Source organism: Mytilus trossulus, chromosome 1, assembly GCF_036588685.1.
Source record: "Mytilus trossulus isolate FHL-02 chromosome 1, PNRI_Mtr1.1.1.hap1, whole genome shotgun sequence".
In the NCBI taxonomy this organism is placed as follows: domain Eukaryota; kingdom Metazoa; phylum Mollusca; class Bivalvia; order Mytilida; family Mytilidae; genus Mytilus; species Mytilus trossulus.
Genome location: NC_086373.1, coordinates 113006779 through 113024861, shown reverse-complemented (window position 1 = coordinate 113024861; position 18083 = coordinate 113006779). Strand labels below are relative to the sequence as shown.

General features: G+C 34.0%; 1 protein-coding gene across 1 annotated transcript in view; it reads right to left on the bottom strand.

The window, feature by feature from the left end:
* Window positions 1-14677, bottom strand: part of LOC134698356 (ATP-binding cassette sub-family D member 3-like) — a 49736-nt gene extending 35059 nt beyond the window's left edge. The window contains exons 1-7 of the mRNA XM_063560486.1: window positions 14544-14677; window positions 9824-9860; window positions 9331-9377; window positions 8324-8375; window positions 3289-3377; window positions 2606-2675; window positions 1271-1297 (exon numbers count right to left, since the gene is read on the bottom strand). Coding sequence (XP_063416556.1) covers window positions 1271-1297; window positions 2606-2675; window positions 3289-3377; window positions 8324-8375; window positions 9331-9377; window positions 9824-9860; window positions 14544-14650 — 429 coding nt within the window. The 5' untranslated portion in view covers window positions 14651-14677. The remainder of the gene's footprint in view (window positions 1-1270; window positions 1298-2605; window positions 2676-3288; window positions 3378-8323; window positions 8376-9330; window positions 9378-9823; window positions 9861-14543) is intronic.
* Window positions 14678-18083: the final 3406 nt, after the last annotated feature.

The following is an 18083-nucleotide window of genomic DNA, read 5'->3' as shown; positions in this document are numbered from 1 at the left end:
AATAACAGCTGTCCTCTCAAAATATAGTGTGGATCAAATTTGTTAGCGATGGACAGACCAACAGACAGACAGACCTTTGACCTAGGAAGTGGTACATACATCATGACACACCCTCTGTTGTTGGTTAAAATGGATGTCAAGTAAAATATTTTGAAATCATAATGGTTCTCAAGATATAATGCGGACACAATCTTCAGCACAGGACACAGGATTGTCAACTGAAACCAAAGTTTTTTTGACGTTGACCTTTGACCTAGGAAGTTGTAAATACATCATGACACGCCCTCTGGTGGTGGTTAAAATGGATGTCAAGTATAAACTTTGAAATCATAACGGTTATCTAGATATGGAGCGGACACAATCCCACAGAACACGGGGTTGTCAACTCTAAACCAAAGTTTTTGACCTTGACCTTTGACCTAGGAAGTTGTACATACATCATGACACGCTCTCTGGTGGTTGTTAAAATGGATGTCAAGTATGACCTTTGAAATCATAATGGTTATCTAGATATGGAGCGGACACGATCTTCACCACAGGACACGGGGTTGTCAACTAAAGCCAAAGTTTTTGACGTTGACCTTTGACCTAGGAAGTTTTAAATACATCATGACACGCCCTCTGGTGGTGGTTAAAATGGATGTCAAGTATAAACTTTGAAATCATAATGGTTATCTAGATATGGAGCGGACACAATCCCACAGGACACGGGGTTGTCAACTCTAAACCAAAGTTTTTGACCTTGACCTTTGACCTAGGAAGTTGTACATACATCATGACACGCCCTCTGGTGGTTGTTAAAATGGATGTCAAGTATAAACTTTGAAATCATAATGGTTATCTAGATATGGAGCGGACACGATCTTCACCACAGGACATGGGGTTGTCAACTAAAACCAAAGTTTTTGACCTTGACCTTTGACCTAGAAAGTTGTACATACAACATGACACACCCTCTGGTGTTGGTTGATAATCATCTTAAGTATTAAGTATGAAATCATAATGGTTCTCTAGATATGGAGCGGACACGAAAGTGTTACGGACGGACAGACAGACGGACAGACGGACGGATAGACGGACAGACGGACGGACGGACAGACTGATCACTATAGGGCGACCCGACTTTTAGTCGGGCCCTAATAATCTGTAAACATAGGTTTCAAAAGAAAAAAAGATGGAAGAAAAAAGGAATAAATTTGGTACCAGAGAAGACAACCTTATTGTCAGACTGAAAAATATTTTAATATTAACTAATTAAATATAAACCTACCTTCAGCATGTTGTTTACAACTGATATCTACAACACAAAAAAAAATAGTCATATCAATATATCTTACATATTATTACAGGCTTCCTATCTACCAAATATCAATATTTTAATAGGTTTATGTTTCTTTGTTCCAATTCCCAAACACCTTCAATCAAGTAAAAAGGTCAATGTTTACCTGACCCTGGATAATTTGTATATCTAACTTCAGAGAATAATGGCCTATAATATCCATTTTAAAAACAAAATATGTTTCAAGAGATTTCATATGTAATATATCTGATTAACTTTTCAATGGTACATCAAGTAAAAATATTACAAACCAGGAACTATTTCCCCCCTTTCCTTTATCTTCCATTAGTACAAGTTTCATTCCAATCCAGTTATAACCTGTGTGATCTTTGTTTTGCTTATATTATGCTTTAGTTGCATTGGAGAAATTAATCATTTATAGAGAACTTGAGTTGACCATAGGCTTTTGTTGAGGTTAATCTTTCTCAATTATAAGTTTTCTGTAAAGTCATTCTTAGACTGTTGTTTGCTATTTTATCAGGATCTTTATTGAGCTCTGTTTATCTCCACATATAGTTTTTGATATCTTTTTTTCTTTGTAATCATCAAAAGCATGGCACAGATGAAATTTGTATGACTACTTTCCAATGTTATAGCATGATAGTGTAGAATCTTTATTCATGGCAAGGACAAAGGAGTAAGTTCGGTAAGGGCCATATTTGGCCCCAATTATAAAGTTCATAGTTACAAGACAATACATGTTTTATGTTGCCTTAGAGACATGTTAGAAAGTAAAACAGAACAGATTTTGTCAAAGTTTAATTCTAGCACGTTGATTTTTACATCCATAAAAGGTCAAAATAAGGGATTTTGGTGAAATTTGACAAAATCAGCCAGATTTCAACCAAATACAGGACCAGTAAACATAGAGCGCAGGCGTCGACAAGCTTAAGATTCAAATAAGACATGTGAAATGTCTTCACAAACATTATATCAAAAGATCTTTGTTGTCGACGAATGCGATCTATGTTTCCTCTCCAGTAATCTATGGAAATTTACCCATTTTCATTGCTTTTTTCGTGTAAAATCAACATGAGTACAACTTGTGACGTCATAATGAAACGCAGAAACGTAAAATTTTCAACAAAATGGTTTGTATCCTAGCTAGTCAATGTATTAGCTATAATTTATCGTGAAATTAGTCAATAAATCCGAGTTTGAAATTAACGCTAAAAAAGGGGGCCATTTAATGACCTTATCGAACATACTCCTTTGTACAATTATTTTTATGGCATTACATCTAGATAATTTTGTAAACTCACTCACCAATGGCATTGCGTAGATAAATTTGTATAGATGAACTTTGAATAAGGACATATCTCTTCCAATAATAGCACTGTAAATCATAAAAGAATAAAATAAATGAACTACATAATAGAGTACAAGTATCACCTCCTGAATATTTATTTATACTCAACTCAACATAGTCAAAGTTGTATGATAAACTTAATATGTTGTACAATGTCTCTTGAACATAGACCATTTTCTATATCATTCTAATATATAATTCAAATAAATGTCACATTTGTGTTTGAAGAGTCTGTGCACATTCAGTTTAAACAAGAATGTGAACATGAATGTCCCACTCGCACAATCATTTTCTATGTGTAGTCGACCATGAAATTAGAATCAAAACTCTAATTTGGCATTAAAATTAGAAAGATCATAACAGATGGAATAGGTGTAATAAGTTTCAAGTTGACTGGACAGTAAATCAGCAAAACTATCTTGACCAAAAACTTTAATGAGAAGTGGAACAGATGAATAAAAGAAAGAACAGAGGCACTAATAAAAAAACATAATGCACCTAGGTGGGGCATAATAAAACACTCATCTCCCAAATCAATAATGTTATCTGATTTCCACTCCAATGTCATCACATATAGCTGTAGAGATGTTGTGTAATATATACATGTACCAATGATCTGTAAGATGTTATTCACACCTACCTTTCTATAGATGTACCGTTCTGTATCATCCAAACATCTGCATACGTTCTGGCTATCAGGGACGCTGCTACTAAAGTCATGTAAAACGCCTGAAAGTATGAAACATAACAAAGTGAAATTTAACCTTTTTAAACCTTTTCAAATGATTTTGTAGTTTGTTCTTATGTTGTTCTGTAACCCCACTGCCCCAAATTGGGGGAAGCATTTAGCCTCAGCACACTAGTTTAACCCTGTATGTGCCTTTCCTAAGTTAAGAGTGTAATATTATGGTTGTCGGTTGTCACAGTATATCTGTTTTACATCCATTGTTTTTCTGACTATGCAATATGGGATTTAATCATTGTTGAAGGTAGTACAATGACCTATAGTTTAGGTCTATGTTATTTGGTTTCTGGTTGAGAGTTGTCTTATTAGCCATGTTAGCAATCATACCACCTCCTTTTATTTTTATATTTCCAATATGTTGCAAGATGGTTTTCAGAATGAGGCCATTTGAGCATGTTGAGTTATTTAACATTTTGTCATGCTAGGAACCTTTATAGCTAAAAATATAGTATATACCAATACACATAATTAACAGCGCCTGGTGATGTTTGATAGCCTGACCAGTTTCGGTCCATAAACATGATAAAGGACCTTCATCAGAGGCAGAATGGTGGATTAATGTTTGCACCCTATTTATATAGATATGGTAACCGGCGATTGGGTTAACCGGCGGTTGCGTTAACCAGCGGTTGCGTTAACCGGCGGTTGCGTTAACCAGCGGTTGCGTTAACCGGCGGTTGCGTTAACCGGCGGTTGAGTTAACCGGCGGTTGATTTAACATGCGGTTGAGTTAACCAGTGGTTGAGTTTACCGGCGGTTGATTTAACCGGTGAAAAATCCCAGTGGGATTTTCCATGGTTACAATTATCTATATTTAGCTAATGTTCATGATTCAGTAAACTTTTTGACATGTTACGGTAAACATTTTTACACTATACGCTAAACATGTGACCTGATGATATAACCATATTTGGGCTTTAGCATTGGATAAAGGGTGTTTTAATAATTTAAGAAGTACATAGTAATCATTTAGTCTTGATCTTTGGCTTATGATCCACCTAAATATCAAGTCTTGGAATAGTATTTCATGGTAGTTATGTGATCTTAATAAATTTGGCTTATGATACACCTAAATATCAAGTCTTGAAATAGTACTTCCTAGTAGTCATGCAGTCTTGACCTCAGGCTTATGATACACCTGTATATCAAGTTTTGAAATAGTAATTCATGGTAGTCATGCAGTCTTGATCTTTGGCTTATGATACACCTAAATATCAAGTCTAATAATAGTATTTCATGGTAGTCATGCAGTCTTGACGTTTTAGCTTGTGATACACCAAAACATCAAGTCAAAACTATTACCCCCCCTAACCAAACAAAATTTGGTTTAGGGGGGGGGGGGGGGGGGGTTCTTATTGAGAATGCTTCATTTAAGCCTTTAGTACTCCTTTCAAGATCAAAGGTAGATGAATATTAATCCTCAGTGTTAGAAAGTTTTCAACACCTTAAGTTTGTAATGTACATATGTAGGTATTACATATATACATCAATTTCAGGTAATCGCTAGGCTTACGCTTAGAGAACCTTTATAGCTACTTTACCATAACAGTACTGTTCATTGTTGAACGTTATACACTGACCTATAATTGCTTACATCCACTCATCATTGAAGGTTATACACTGACCAATAGTTGCTTACATCCACTCATTATTGAAGGTTATACACTGACCTATAGTTGCTTACATCCACTCATTATTGAAGGTTATACACTGACCTATATTTGCTTACATCCACTCATTGTTGAAGGTTATACACTGACCTATAGTTGCTTACATCCACTCATTGTTGAAGGTTATACACTGACCTATAGTTGCTTACATCCACTCATTGTTGAAGGTTATACACTGACCTATAACAGTGCTGTTTATTGTTGAAGGTTATACACTGACCTATAACAGTGCTGTTTATTATTGAAGGTTATACACTGACCTATAACATTGATGTTTATTGTTGAAGGTTATACACTGACCTATAGTTGCTTTCATCCACTCATTATTGAAGGTTATACACTGACCTATAGTTGCTTACATCCACTCATTGTTGAAGGTTATACACTGACCTATAGTTGCTTACATCCACTCATTGTTGAAGGTTATACACTGACCTATAGTTGCTTACATCCACTCATTATTGAAGGTTATACACTGACCTATAACATTGATGTTTATTGTTGAAGGTTATACACTGACCTATAACATTGATGTTCATTGTTGAAGGTTATACACTGACCTATAACAGTGCTGTTTATTGTTGAAGGTTATACACTGACCTATAACATTGATGTTCATTGTTGAAGGTTATACACTGACCTATAACAGTGCTGTTTGTTGAAGGTTATACACTGACCTATAACATTGATGTTTATAGTTGAAGGTTATACACTGACCTATAGTTGCTTACATCCACTCATTGTTGAAGGTTATACACTGACCTATAGTTGCTTACATCCACTCATTATTGAAGGTTATACACTGACCTATAGTTGCTTACATCCACTCATTATTGAAGGTTATACACTGACCTATAACATTGATGTTCATTGTTGAAGGTTATACACTGACCTATAACAGTGCTGTTTATTGTTGAAGGTTATACACTGACCTATAACATTGATGTTTATTGTTGAAGGTTATACACTGACCTATAGTTGCTTACATCCACTCATTGTTGAAGGTTATACACTGACCTATAACAGTGCTGTTTATTGTTGAAGGTTATACACTGACCTATAACAGTGCTGTTTATTGTTGAAGGTTATACACTGACCTATAGTTGCTTACATCCACTCATTGTTGAAGGTTATACACTGACCTATAACAGTGCTGTTTATTGTTGAAGGTTATACACTGACCTATAACATTGATGTTCATTGTTGAAGGTTATACACTGACCTATAACATTGATGTTTATAGTTGAAGGTTATACACTGACCTATAGTTGCTTACATCCACTCATTGTTGAAGGTTATACACTGACCTATAGTTGCTTACATCCACTCATTGTTGAAGGTTATACACTGACCTATAACAGCGCTGTTTATTGTTGAAGGTTATACACTGACCTATAACATTGATGTTCATTGTTGAAGGTTATACACTGACCTATAGTTGCTTACATCCACTCATTGTTGAAGGTTATACACTGACCTATAGTTGCTTACATCCACTCATTGTTGAAGGTTATACACTGACCTATAGTTGCTTACATCCACTCATTATTGAAGGTTATACACTGACCTATAGTTGCTTACATCCACTCATTATTGAAGGTTATACACTGACCTATAACATTGATGTTCATTGTTGAAGGTTATACACTGACCTATAACAGTGCTGTTTATTGTTGAAGGTTATACACTTACCTATAACATTGATGTTTATTGTTGAAGGTTATACACTGACCTATAGTTGCTTACATCCACTCATTGTTGAAGGTTATACACTGACCTATAACAGTGCTGTTTATTGTTGAAGGTTATACACTGACCTATAACAGTGCTGTTTATTGTTGAAGGTTATACACTGACCTATAGTTGCTTACATCCACTCATTGTTGAAGGTTATACACTGACCTATAACAGTGCTGTTTATTGTTCAAGGTTATACACTGACCTATAGTTGCTTACATCCACTCATTGTTGAAGGTTATACACTGACCTATAACATTGATGTTCATTGTTGAAGGTTATACACTGACCTATAGTTGCTTACATCCACTCATTATTGAAGGTTATACACTGACCTATAGTTGCTTACATCCACTAATTGTTGAAGGTTATACACTGACCTATAACAGTGCTGTTTATTGTTGAAGGTTATACACTGACCTATAACAGTGCTGTTTATTGTTGAAGGTTATACACTGACCTATAACATTGATATTCATTGTTGAAGGTTATACACTGACCTATAGTTGCTTACATCCACTCATTGTTGAAGGTTATACACTGACCTATAACAGTGCTGTTTATTGTTGAAGGTTATACACTGACCTATAACATTGATGTTCATTGTTGAAGGTTATACACTGACCTATAGTTGCTTACATCCACTCATTGTTGAAGGTTATACACTGACCTATAACAGTGCTGTTTATTGTTGAAGGTTATACACTGACCTATAACATTGATGTTCATTGTTGAAGGTTATACACTGACCTATAGTTGCTTACATCCACTCATTGTTGAAGGTTATACACTGACCTATAGTTGCTTACATCCACTTATTGTTGAAGGTTATACACTGACCTATAGTTGCTTACATCCACTCATTGTTGAAGGTTGTACACTGACCTATAGTTGCTTACATCCACTCATTATTGAAGGTTATACACTGACCTATAGTTGCTTACATCCACTCATTGTTGAAGGTTATACACTGACCTATAACATTGATGTTTATTGTTGAAGGTTATACACTGACCTATAGTTGCTTACATCCACTCATTGTTGAAGGTTATACACTGACCTATAACATTGATGTTTATTGTTGAAGGTTATACACTGACCTATAACAGTGCTGTTTATTATTGAAGGTTATACACTGACCTATAACATTGATGTTCATTGTTGAAGGTTATACACTGACCTATAGTTGCTTACATCCACTCATTGTTGAAGGTTATACACTGACCTATAACAGTCCTGTTTATTGTTGAAGGTTATACACTGACCTATAACATTGATGTTTATTGTTGAAGGTTATACACTGACCTATAACAGTGCTGTTTATTGTTGAAGGTTACACACTGACCTATAACATTGATGTTCATTGTTGAAGGTTATACACTGACCTGTAGTTGCTTACATCCACTTATTGTCTCCAGTAATAGTTGTCTCAATGGGAATCATACCTCATTCCTTTATTTTCATAATACTTACTGATATATAATTGTACCAGTTATCTTTGAGAGTTTTTAATAAGGACTCACCTCTTTTGTTACCCATCCTGGTATAAGAATTTTTAGTAAGGACCATAGCCTCCTGGAAAAATAAACAAAGTTGTAATTATTGATAACTTAAACTTGACCATCGACAGAGTTTTTTAAATAGCATTTCATACATGAATATGATACACTGTATCAAATACTACTGTAGATTTTGTTCTTTAACATGTATCAAATACTACTATAGATTTTGTTTTTTAACATGTTATAACAGTAATTATTATAATAGACTATTTTCATACTGCAGAATTTATATTTTTTCGATAGGTTACCTATTGTGTGGTAGGATATTCTGCAACTACATGTACATGTATGTCAAGAAACAGAAACAAGTATAAAGCTTTCCCGTAACTGTTTTCTGATGACAAAATCATCAGAAAACTGCAGTCTTTTTTGCAGTCCAAATTGCACTGATTGTGTATTGATTTGACTTCTTTTGTTTGTTTTTACCTGACCATTTATATTGTACCAGGATGTCTTAACACAAATAAAACAACCAGACAAAAAATAATAAAATCTAGGGTCAAAAGTGGGTAATAAATTATGTTTTTTTTCTGACAGTTGTTGCAGCTGTAGGAAAAAGACAGGCAAGGTTTTTTTTATACTTTTTGCAATTGTTGGAAAAGAGCAGGCAAGGTAAATGTATTTTATGTTTTGTTTAGGACACTTGTTGTGATTTTAGGAAAAGTGCAGACACTGTGATGTTTTTTTCTGACATTTGATGCGATTGGAAGCAAATAGCTGACAAGGTACATGTACTTTTTTCAGCCACTTAAATTGTGATTTTAAAGCGCATGTATTTTATGTTTTCTTCAGGCACTTAGTTTGTATATCTCATATGTCGAGCTCTAAAGCATAAAAATATACAATGATATTCAATAACCTTTATTGCCTGGGGTGCAATACTTTCATATGATATATATAACCAATGTATACAAACATTGTACATATAATACAACTACATTTACAAAACCTTACAACACAAAACTCACTTGAAGAAATCAACATCTACTGCAGCTCTTTCTTTTTTACCTCCAGTCTGAAAAAATGTAAAGTTTCTTGTATTATCTGCCAATAATCACTGAATACAAGCAATCAGACAGACAGACAGACAGACAGACAGACAGACAGACAGACAGACAGACAGAATATTTCATTATAGTGTCACATACCAATACAGTACAATATTGTACATCATAATATTAGTATAAAAATACAAATACAAATTTAAATTGAAGTTAAAATATCGGTATCCAGCCATGACTGACTTATGAGACACTTTTGTTTTACATGTCAATGCATGTAATAATATGGAAAGCTGTTAATTCAATAACAACAGATAACATACCCTGTGTGTATAATAATTATGGATAAAAGATCTTATTCTCATGCAATTACACCAAACAACACATACATTTGACATATAACTACATGTATTAATGGTAAAAAACCCACATGGAGACTTCTTATTCAAAGACAACATACCTCATGTATAACAACTTTAATTTCTGGTTCTTCAGCTCTGTCAAATATAAATAGAATACAAAGTAAATAAATATTAACTAACAAGACTATTAATCCAGTGTTCCAGCTAGGATTTGAAAATAGAGGGGCGCGTTTTTAAAAAGGGCACTTTAGCGCGTTCTCACTGAAAAAAAATCAAATACTTAATATTACCACATAAAGACATATTTCTTGATGCATGGTGGGTCTAAGATGAATTTGCAACGCATTGCGCTGCGTTGTTTTGTAGAATTATTTTTATTACACTTGTGAAATGAATTGTGCATGTCAGTTTAAAAACTTCACATAAATCTGCAATACAGTCAGGAACAATACTTAACATTTTCTCTGAAGGCCAGCCTGGATTCAAAAGTTTTTTCAAGGGCCCTGTAGAATTTTTTAGGCTCTAACAGGTTTGTTTTTACTGCAGGCACATACATACTAATAGTCTTGAATGTTCTTATATAAAAGCCAAAAATATATGTTTGAAATACCTTATACATGTAGCTTGTTTCTTATTATGATGAAAATAATAAAGGAATTAAATAAACATGAGTTTTTCAGAATTAAAATCCATTTAACCATGTATTTTCAGACTGGTGAACTTTATATATATTTGTAATATTATTGAAAAAAAAACAAAAAAAAACAGCCCCCCTTTCCATACCCCTAGATGTAAATTATTTTAATAAATAAAAAAAAGTATTATTAGTTTCACCCCAAGAAATTATTATAATTTTTCATGAATAAATCTTAGAATGATTTCCAAAATGAAATTCCTACTGTCTATAAATAACAATGAAATGTAACTGTTTCCTGTTAATAAGGGGTTTCCCGAATTTTCCCGCCAAAAAGCACATGGCTTTGAACAATTGTAAACAAAGCATTCAATTTGTGATCATGGATTACAGTTTTAATTAATTTAATTTGGACATAGATATTCAACTTAAGGTACAGTCAAGCAATGTTTTTACTTTCTTCTGGATTAAAACTAGTTTGAAAGATCAGTTTCAAAAATAAAAACATCAAAACAAAAACGATCTGAATTGTGAATATTCAGTGACCCATAAATTTTTTGAACTCTGCTACGGAGGTCAAAGTTACATCATGTTTCATGCATTTTGCGTGTTGACCTATTGGAATGATTCTTCTTAAATGACATAATAAATAACAAATACAATAGAAATGAACACCGTTCACATTTATTTTATAAATTATATTTTGCATCGTCAGGTGTTAAAATAATCAATTTATTTAACTTCGATGTTTGGTGCTTCAGGGTAAAGGGATTAGACAGGGTCGTAAATTTCACCTGATTAAGTAATTGACTCTAATCAAATAGGTGATTATAATCAGGTAACAAGTGTCAACAATTTTAATCTGTTGTCTTAATGAAGTGTGTGTATAAAGAACTCAACAAAATGGCGACGATGTGAGAAAAAAAGATCGTTTTTTAAACTATTTTTCAAAAGGGCACAGAGGGGCGCAGGGGCGCTTAAAAAAGGCAGAGGGGCGCAAAATTTCGGGGGCGGGGCGCGGCGCCCCTCCATTTCATGCTAGCTGGAACACTGATATTAATATGATTGAGTACTCTACAAAATGTATTTATATATATAACTACAATTAAGATTAACTTAACTACTTTATAAAGAAAACTTATGTACATGTATAAAGCAGTGAGTCTTCACTCAATCAGTCTTAATGGCAGTTGGAAAATTGGTAAAATATAACATGATTTAGCATGTTTAAAATGCATTTTGTCTAAATTGCAAATCCCTGGGACTGTTTATCTTCGCAAGCCAAGGGTTAAAATCCAGTCCCCTTCTCACCATTCATGGTGGATTAAGATAGAATTTCAGAAACACGATGTACATGATGTATTGATTTCTATCATTGTTGTCTACATGTATTGGTCACAGTTCAGTCAGTTGTTACTGTCTGTATCATGCTTATCAAGAGTCATCTTTAAGATGACCATGTGAAAATGAGAAAATATAAATAAGTAATTCATTGTAATTGCCACATGTAAAGAATAATGATATTTGGTGACCATTGTAATGTTCTTGCTGCCATTGGTGAAGAATGATGATGTTGAAATGTTCATTTTTTTTACATAAATAAGGCTGTTAGTTTTCTCGTTTGAATTGTTTTACATTGTCTTATCGGGGCCTTTTATAGCTGACCATGCGGTATGGGCTTTGCTCATTGTTGAAGGCCGTACACATGGTATAGTTACCTTTAGTTGTTAATGTTTGTGTCATTTTGGTCTTTTGTGGATAGGTGTCTCATTGGCAATAATACCACATCTTCCTTTTTTATGACTTTTATCTTCTGATACATTGTTTTTGTACATGTATATGGCACAGCATATATTAAAAAATGTTGGCTTAATCTGCCATAAGTATAGAGAAGGGGACTGATAATACATGTAACCCTTGGCTAGCAAAGATGTGGACTTTAAGTTTGAATGTAGAAGGTATTGTAAGTCCCTTGAGGGCAAATCATTTGTAATCAGTGTTCTAGCTACAAAGCTTGAACAGGGTGCAGTGCCTGCTCTTTTTTATTGACGCCCTTGCCTTTTTTCCGTTGTTTCTCTTGCACCCTGCTGTTTTTATGGCAAAAGTGCTGAGCCTTTGAAATACCAGCAAATTTGTAATTCTTTCATGAACAGGAAGTTCAGCTAGCTGTGCAAACTGTTCAATTAAGTGACCCATTAAGTCGTCATTTATATAGTTTGGGGTTAAGCATGTTATAATGTGTAATTTTGATTTTCATTGAACTAGAGGTACAAATGTAGTTGTTTACATACATCTTTGCTATTTGTCCACCATTACTGGATATCACACAGGTTTCCGTAAAATTTTGACATCCTAATACAAAATGTTTGACGCCAAAATGAAAAGTGATTGTTATATGACATCAGTAGCTCAAGCGGTATGACATCAATAGTTCTAGTCCAAATAATTGTGACGTCTGGCAAGGCTATTTTAATTTGATTCTGAGACGCCTTCCTACAAGCGTCCCAGAAAATAATTAAAATAGCCTTGCCAGACATCATAAGTTTTAATCTGACTACAATAGTTCAAGCAGACACATTATTGTAATATGATAAGGTCAAGACAACAAATTCTAGTCAAATCGGCACCCGGTTAAATCGGCACCTGGTCAAATCGGCACCTGGGAAAGTCAAATTGGCACCTAGTCAAATCGGCACCTGGTTAAATCGCAACTTATGTAGTCAATTTGGCACCCATTTTAAAATATGTGGAATAAGCCTATTCTTTTCATTAATATGAAGGTTTTATCTACAAATATTGACTTTAAAACATCTTTGTGAATTTTAATATGTTTTTGTTGTTGTTGTTCAACTTATTTTATCATCAAGGTATTGGATATTTGTTATGCATGTTTGGAACAGTTGAGATCTTGCATGACTGTTGGTGCTGTTTAATCCTCACAGGGAAATGTATAAAGTATAAGAATTATTCATTGTTTCTGTTTTATTTAGAGATGAATATTTTGCATGCTCCTTGGTTCATGGTTAATTGGACTTTATTGAATATATATTTTGTTGAATATTTGTGTATTTTTTATGTAACCAAACTGTGTAAATAAGAAGTAAATATGAGTATCAGATATTTTTATTATTTATATATATACACATATATAACAGCTGATCCCACAAGTACAGTAAAACATAAGTAAAAGTAACAGTATGCACTAATCAATCTATTGTCATGTTGAAGCAAAGCACTACACACACTTTATTAACATCATTAAACTAAGATTACATGTAATCAATAATAAGAAGCACTAAATCATTTGAAGCAATGATTTAATAACAGCTTCTGTAAGGGCTTCATTATTTTTTTTATTTAAGTTTTTTAAGAAAAAAACATCAATAACTACCTGTTTAGGATTAAAACATCAAACATGTTAATTATTTGATTGATAAAAGTGATTACTTAATTAATGAATGGAATAGTCTAATCAAAACATCAGTCAAAGAATGTTGAGAAAACTTCAAACAAATTAACTTATAAATGTATTCTACAACTGCTTAATGATTTTAAAATATGTGATGAATTACTTTTATTGATTAAATCATAATTATTAATATTATATCAATTATTTTCAGATGCCGATTTTACTTTGAATGGGTGCCAATTTGACTATAATTAGGTGCCGATTTGACCAGGTGCTGATTTAACCGGATGCTGATTTGACTTTTTCTTTAGGTGCCGATTTAACTTGTATACCCAAGACAACAGGCACAGATTTTTGAAATACAGAAAAGGTGTAAATAATCATGAAGCATCTCATTTTTTTCTTTAATTCGAGTCTCTACGCAGATTTCATGATGAACTATTAAATCTACAGGCCCAGAGCTCAATTTTTGAAAATATTTAGTTTTAATAGCCCTATCAGAATAACCTGAAATGGACTGTAAATTCTGTTGGCCTTTAGATATGATTTTTACAGGCCCGACAGCAATTTTACAAGCCTGGGCTGCCACTCAGCGTGAAGACTGACTAAGCATTCGTGGTGATGGTTGTGGATTCTATGGATATTTTATCTAAAATACAAACGTTCTACATTCTGACCTTTCAAAACATTGGACTTTGACACTGCTTTTTTTCGTGATTATTAAACATAACAGACTTAGATTTTTTAAAACGTTTGAAGGACATATATTTTATACCTGTTCTTTCGTTTCAAACCAATTTTTTTATACAAAAAGTAAGAAGCTACTGCAGCTACGGTTAAGATCGCAGACCTCTGCGGCGTGAGCTTGCTGAGCGCTGCCATATTTCACAGGAGATAAACTTCCGGTAATAAAATTAACGATAGATGTCAACTCGGACCAAAGATAACTGGGACCAATACCTCTCGGACCCAGTACCATGTGTCTCACTAATTAAAAAAAGAAGCGTCAAGACGAGACGAGAAGAATAACTTAGCTACAAGATGTGTCAAGAAAACTATTTATAGCGGCAAGAAATTTAAATGTTGTTTTTATAGATAGGGGCAAACTAAAGGCTCTAAAGAGCCTGTGTCGCTCACCTTGGTCTTTGTGAATATTAAACAAAGGAAGAGGTGGATTCATGACAAAATTGTGTTTTGGTGATGGTGATGTGTTTGTACATCTTACTTTACTGAACATTCTTGTTGATTGAAATTATCTCTATTTATAATGAACTTAGCCCAGTAGTTTCAGTGGAAAATGTTAGTAGATCTAAAAAGTTACAAATTTTATGAAAATTAAAAAAAATTAACTATAACTGAGGACAATAACTCCTTAGGGGTCAATTGACCATTTCAGTCATGTTGACTTATTTGCAAATCTTACTTAACTGAACATTATTGCTGTTTTCAGTTTATCTCTATCTATAATAATATTCAAGATGATAACCAAAAACAGCAAAATTTCCTTAAAACTAACAATTCAGGGTTAGCAACCCAACAACGGATTGTCCGATTCATCTGAAAATTTCAGAGCAGATAAATCTTGACCTGATAAACAATTTTACTCCCATGACAGATTTGCTTTAAATGCTTTGGTTTTTGAGTTGTAAGCCAAAAACTGCATTTTACCCCTATGTTCTATTTTTAGCCATGGTGGCCATCTTGGTTGGAAAGCCGGGTCACCGGACACATTTTTCAAACCACATACCCCAAGGATGATTGTGGCCAAGTTTGTTTTGATTTGGCCCAGTAGTTTCAGAGGAGAAGATTTTTGTAAAGATTACTAATATTTACGAAAAATGTTTAAAAATTGACTATAAAGTGCAAAAACTCCTAAAGGGTTTAACTGACCATTTCGGTCATGCTGACTTATTTGTAAATCTTACTTTGCTGAACATTATTGCTGTTTACAGTTCATCTCTATATATAATAATATTCAAGATAATTACCAAAAACAGCAAAATTTCCTTAAAATTACTAATTCAGGGGCAGCAACCCAACAACGGGTTGTCCGATTCATCTAAAAATTTCAGGGCAGATAAATCTTGACCTGATAAACAATTTTACCCCCATGACAGATTTGCTCTAAATGCTTTGATTTTTGAGTTATAAGCCAAAAACTGCATTTTACCCCTATGTTCTATTTTTAGCCATGGTGGCCATCTTGGTTGGAAAGCCGGGCCACCGGACACATTTTTCAAACCACATACCCCAAGGATGATTGTGGCCAAGTTTGTTTTGATTTTGCCCTGTAGTTTCAGAGGAGAAGATTTTTGTAAAGATTACTAATATTTACGAAAAATGTTTAAAAATTGACTATAAAGTGCAAAAACTCCTAAAGGGTTTAACTGACCATTTCGGTCATGCTGACTTATTTGTAAATCTTACTTTGCTGAACATTATTGCTGTTTACAGTTCATCTCTATATATAATAATATTCAATATAATTACCAAAAACAGCAAAATTTCCTTAAAATTACTAATTCAGGGGCAGCAACCCAACAACGGGTTGTCCGATTCATCTGAAAATTTCAGGGCAGATAAATCTTGACCTGATAAACAATTTTACCCCCCCCCCCCCCCCCCATGACAGATTTGCTCTAAACGCTTTGATTTTTGAGTTATAAGCCCAGAACTGCATTTTACCCCTATGTTCTATTTTTAGCCATGGTGGCCATCTTGGTTGGAAAGCCGGGCCACCGGACACATTTTTCAAACCACATACCCCAAGGATGATTGTGGCCAAGTTTGTTTTGATTTGGCCCTGTAGTTTCAGAGGAGAAGATTTTTGTAAAGATTACTAATATTTACGAAAAATGTTTAAAAATTGACTATAAAGTGCAAAAACTCCTAAAGGGTTTAACTGACCATTTCGGTCATGCTGACTTATTTGTAAATCTTACTTTGCTGAACATTATTGCTGTTTACAGTTCATCTCTATATATAATCATATTCAATGTAATTACCAAAAGCAGCAAAATTTCCTTAAAATTACTAATTCAGGGGCAGCAACCCAACAACGGGTTGTCCGATTCATCTGAAAATTTCAGGGCAGATAAATCTTGACCTGATAAACAATTTTACCCCATGACAGATTTGCTCTAAATGCTTTGGTTTTTGAGTTATAAGCCAAAAACTGCATTTTACCCCTATGTTCTATTTTTAGCCATGGTGGCCATCTTGGTTGGAAAGCCGGGCCACCGGACACATTTTTCAAACCACATACCCCAAGGATGATTGTGGCCAAGTTTGTTTTGATTTGGTCCTGTAGTTTCAGAGGAGAAGATTTTTGTAAAGATTACTAATATTTACGAAAAATGTTTAAAAATTGACTATAAAGTGCAAAAACTCCTAAAGGGTTTAACTGACCATTTCGGTCATGCTGACTTATTTGTAAATCTTACTTTGCTGAACATTATTGCTGTTTACAGTTCATCTCTATATATAATAATATTCAATGTAATTACCAAAAGCAGCAAAATTTCCTTAAAATTACTAATTCAGGGGCAGCAACCCAACAACGGGTTGTCCGATTCATCTGAAAATTTCAGGGCAGATAAATCTTGACCTGATAAACAATTTTACCCCTCATGACAGATTTGCTCTAAATGCTTTGGTTTTTGAGTTATAAGCCAAAAACTGCATTTTACCCCTATGTTCTATTTTAGCCATGGTGTTTAAAAATTTACTATAAAGGGCAATAACTCCTAAAGGGTTTAACTCAACATTTCGGTCTATTTTTAACCAAGGCGGCCGTCTTGGATGGTTGACCGGGTCACCAGACACAAGTAAACAAATTTCAAATCTTTGATTACACTCAGACACAACATACCGGGTATGTGTTACATTAGGACATACCACATCTTCTTTTTTATAAATTATAAGTCAAATACAATAAATGTCAGAATAGATAGGTAACTAATAATAAAAGTGTACTTTCTAAAGATCATAAAAGTTGTAAGATACTTATACAGTTAACTGCTAGTAGCCTTTGTTATTTATGTATAATTGTCATTTTGTTTATTTACTTTGGTTACATCTTCTTACATCAGACTCGGACTTCTCTTGAATTGAGTTTTAAATGTAAGTTTTGTTATGCGTATACTTTTCTACATTGGCTAGAGGTATAAGGAGGGGGGTTGGGATCTCATAAACATGTTTAACCCCGCCGCATTTTTGCGCCTGTCCCAAGTCAGGAGCCTCTGGGTGCTTGAAGTTCTCGTTACATTGAAGACCTGTTGGTGACATTCTGCTGGTGTTTTTTTCTATGGTCGGG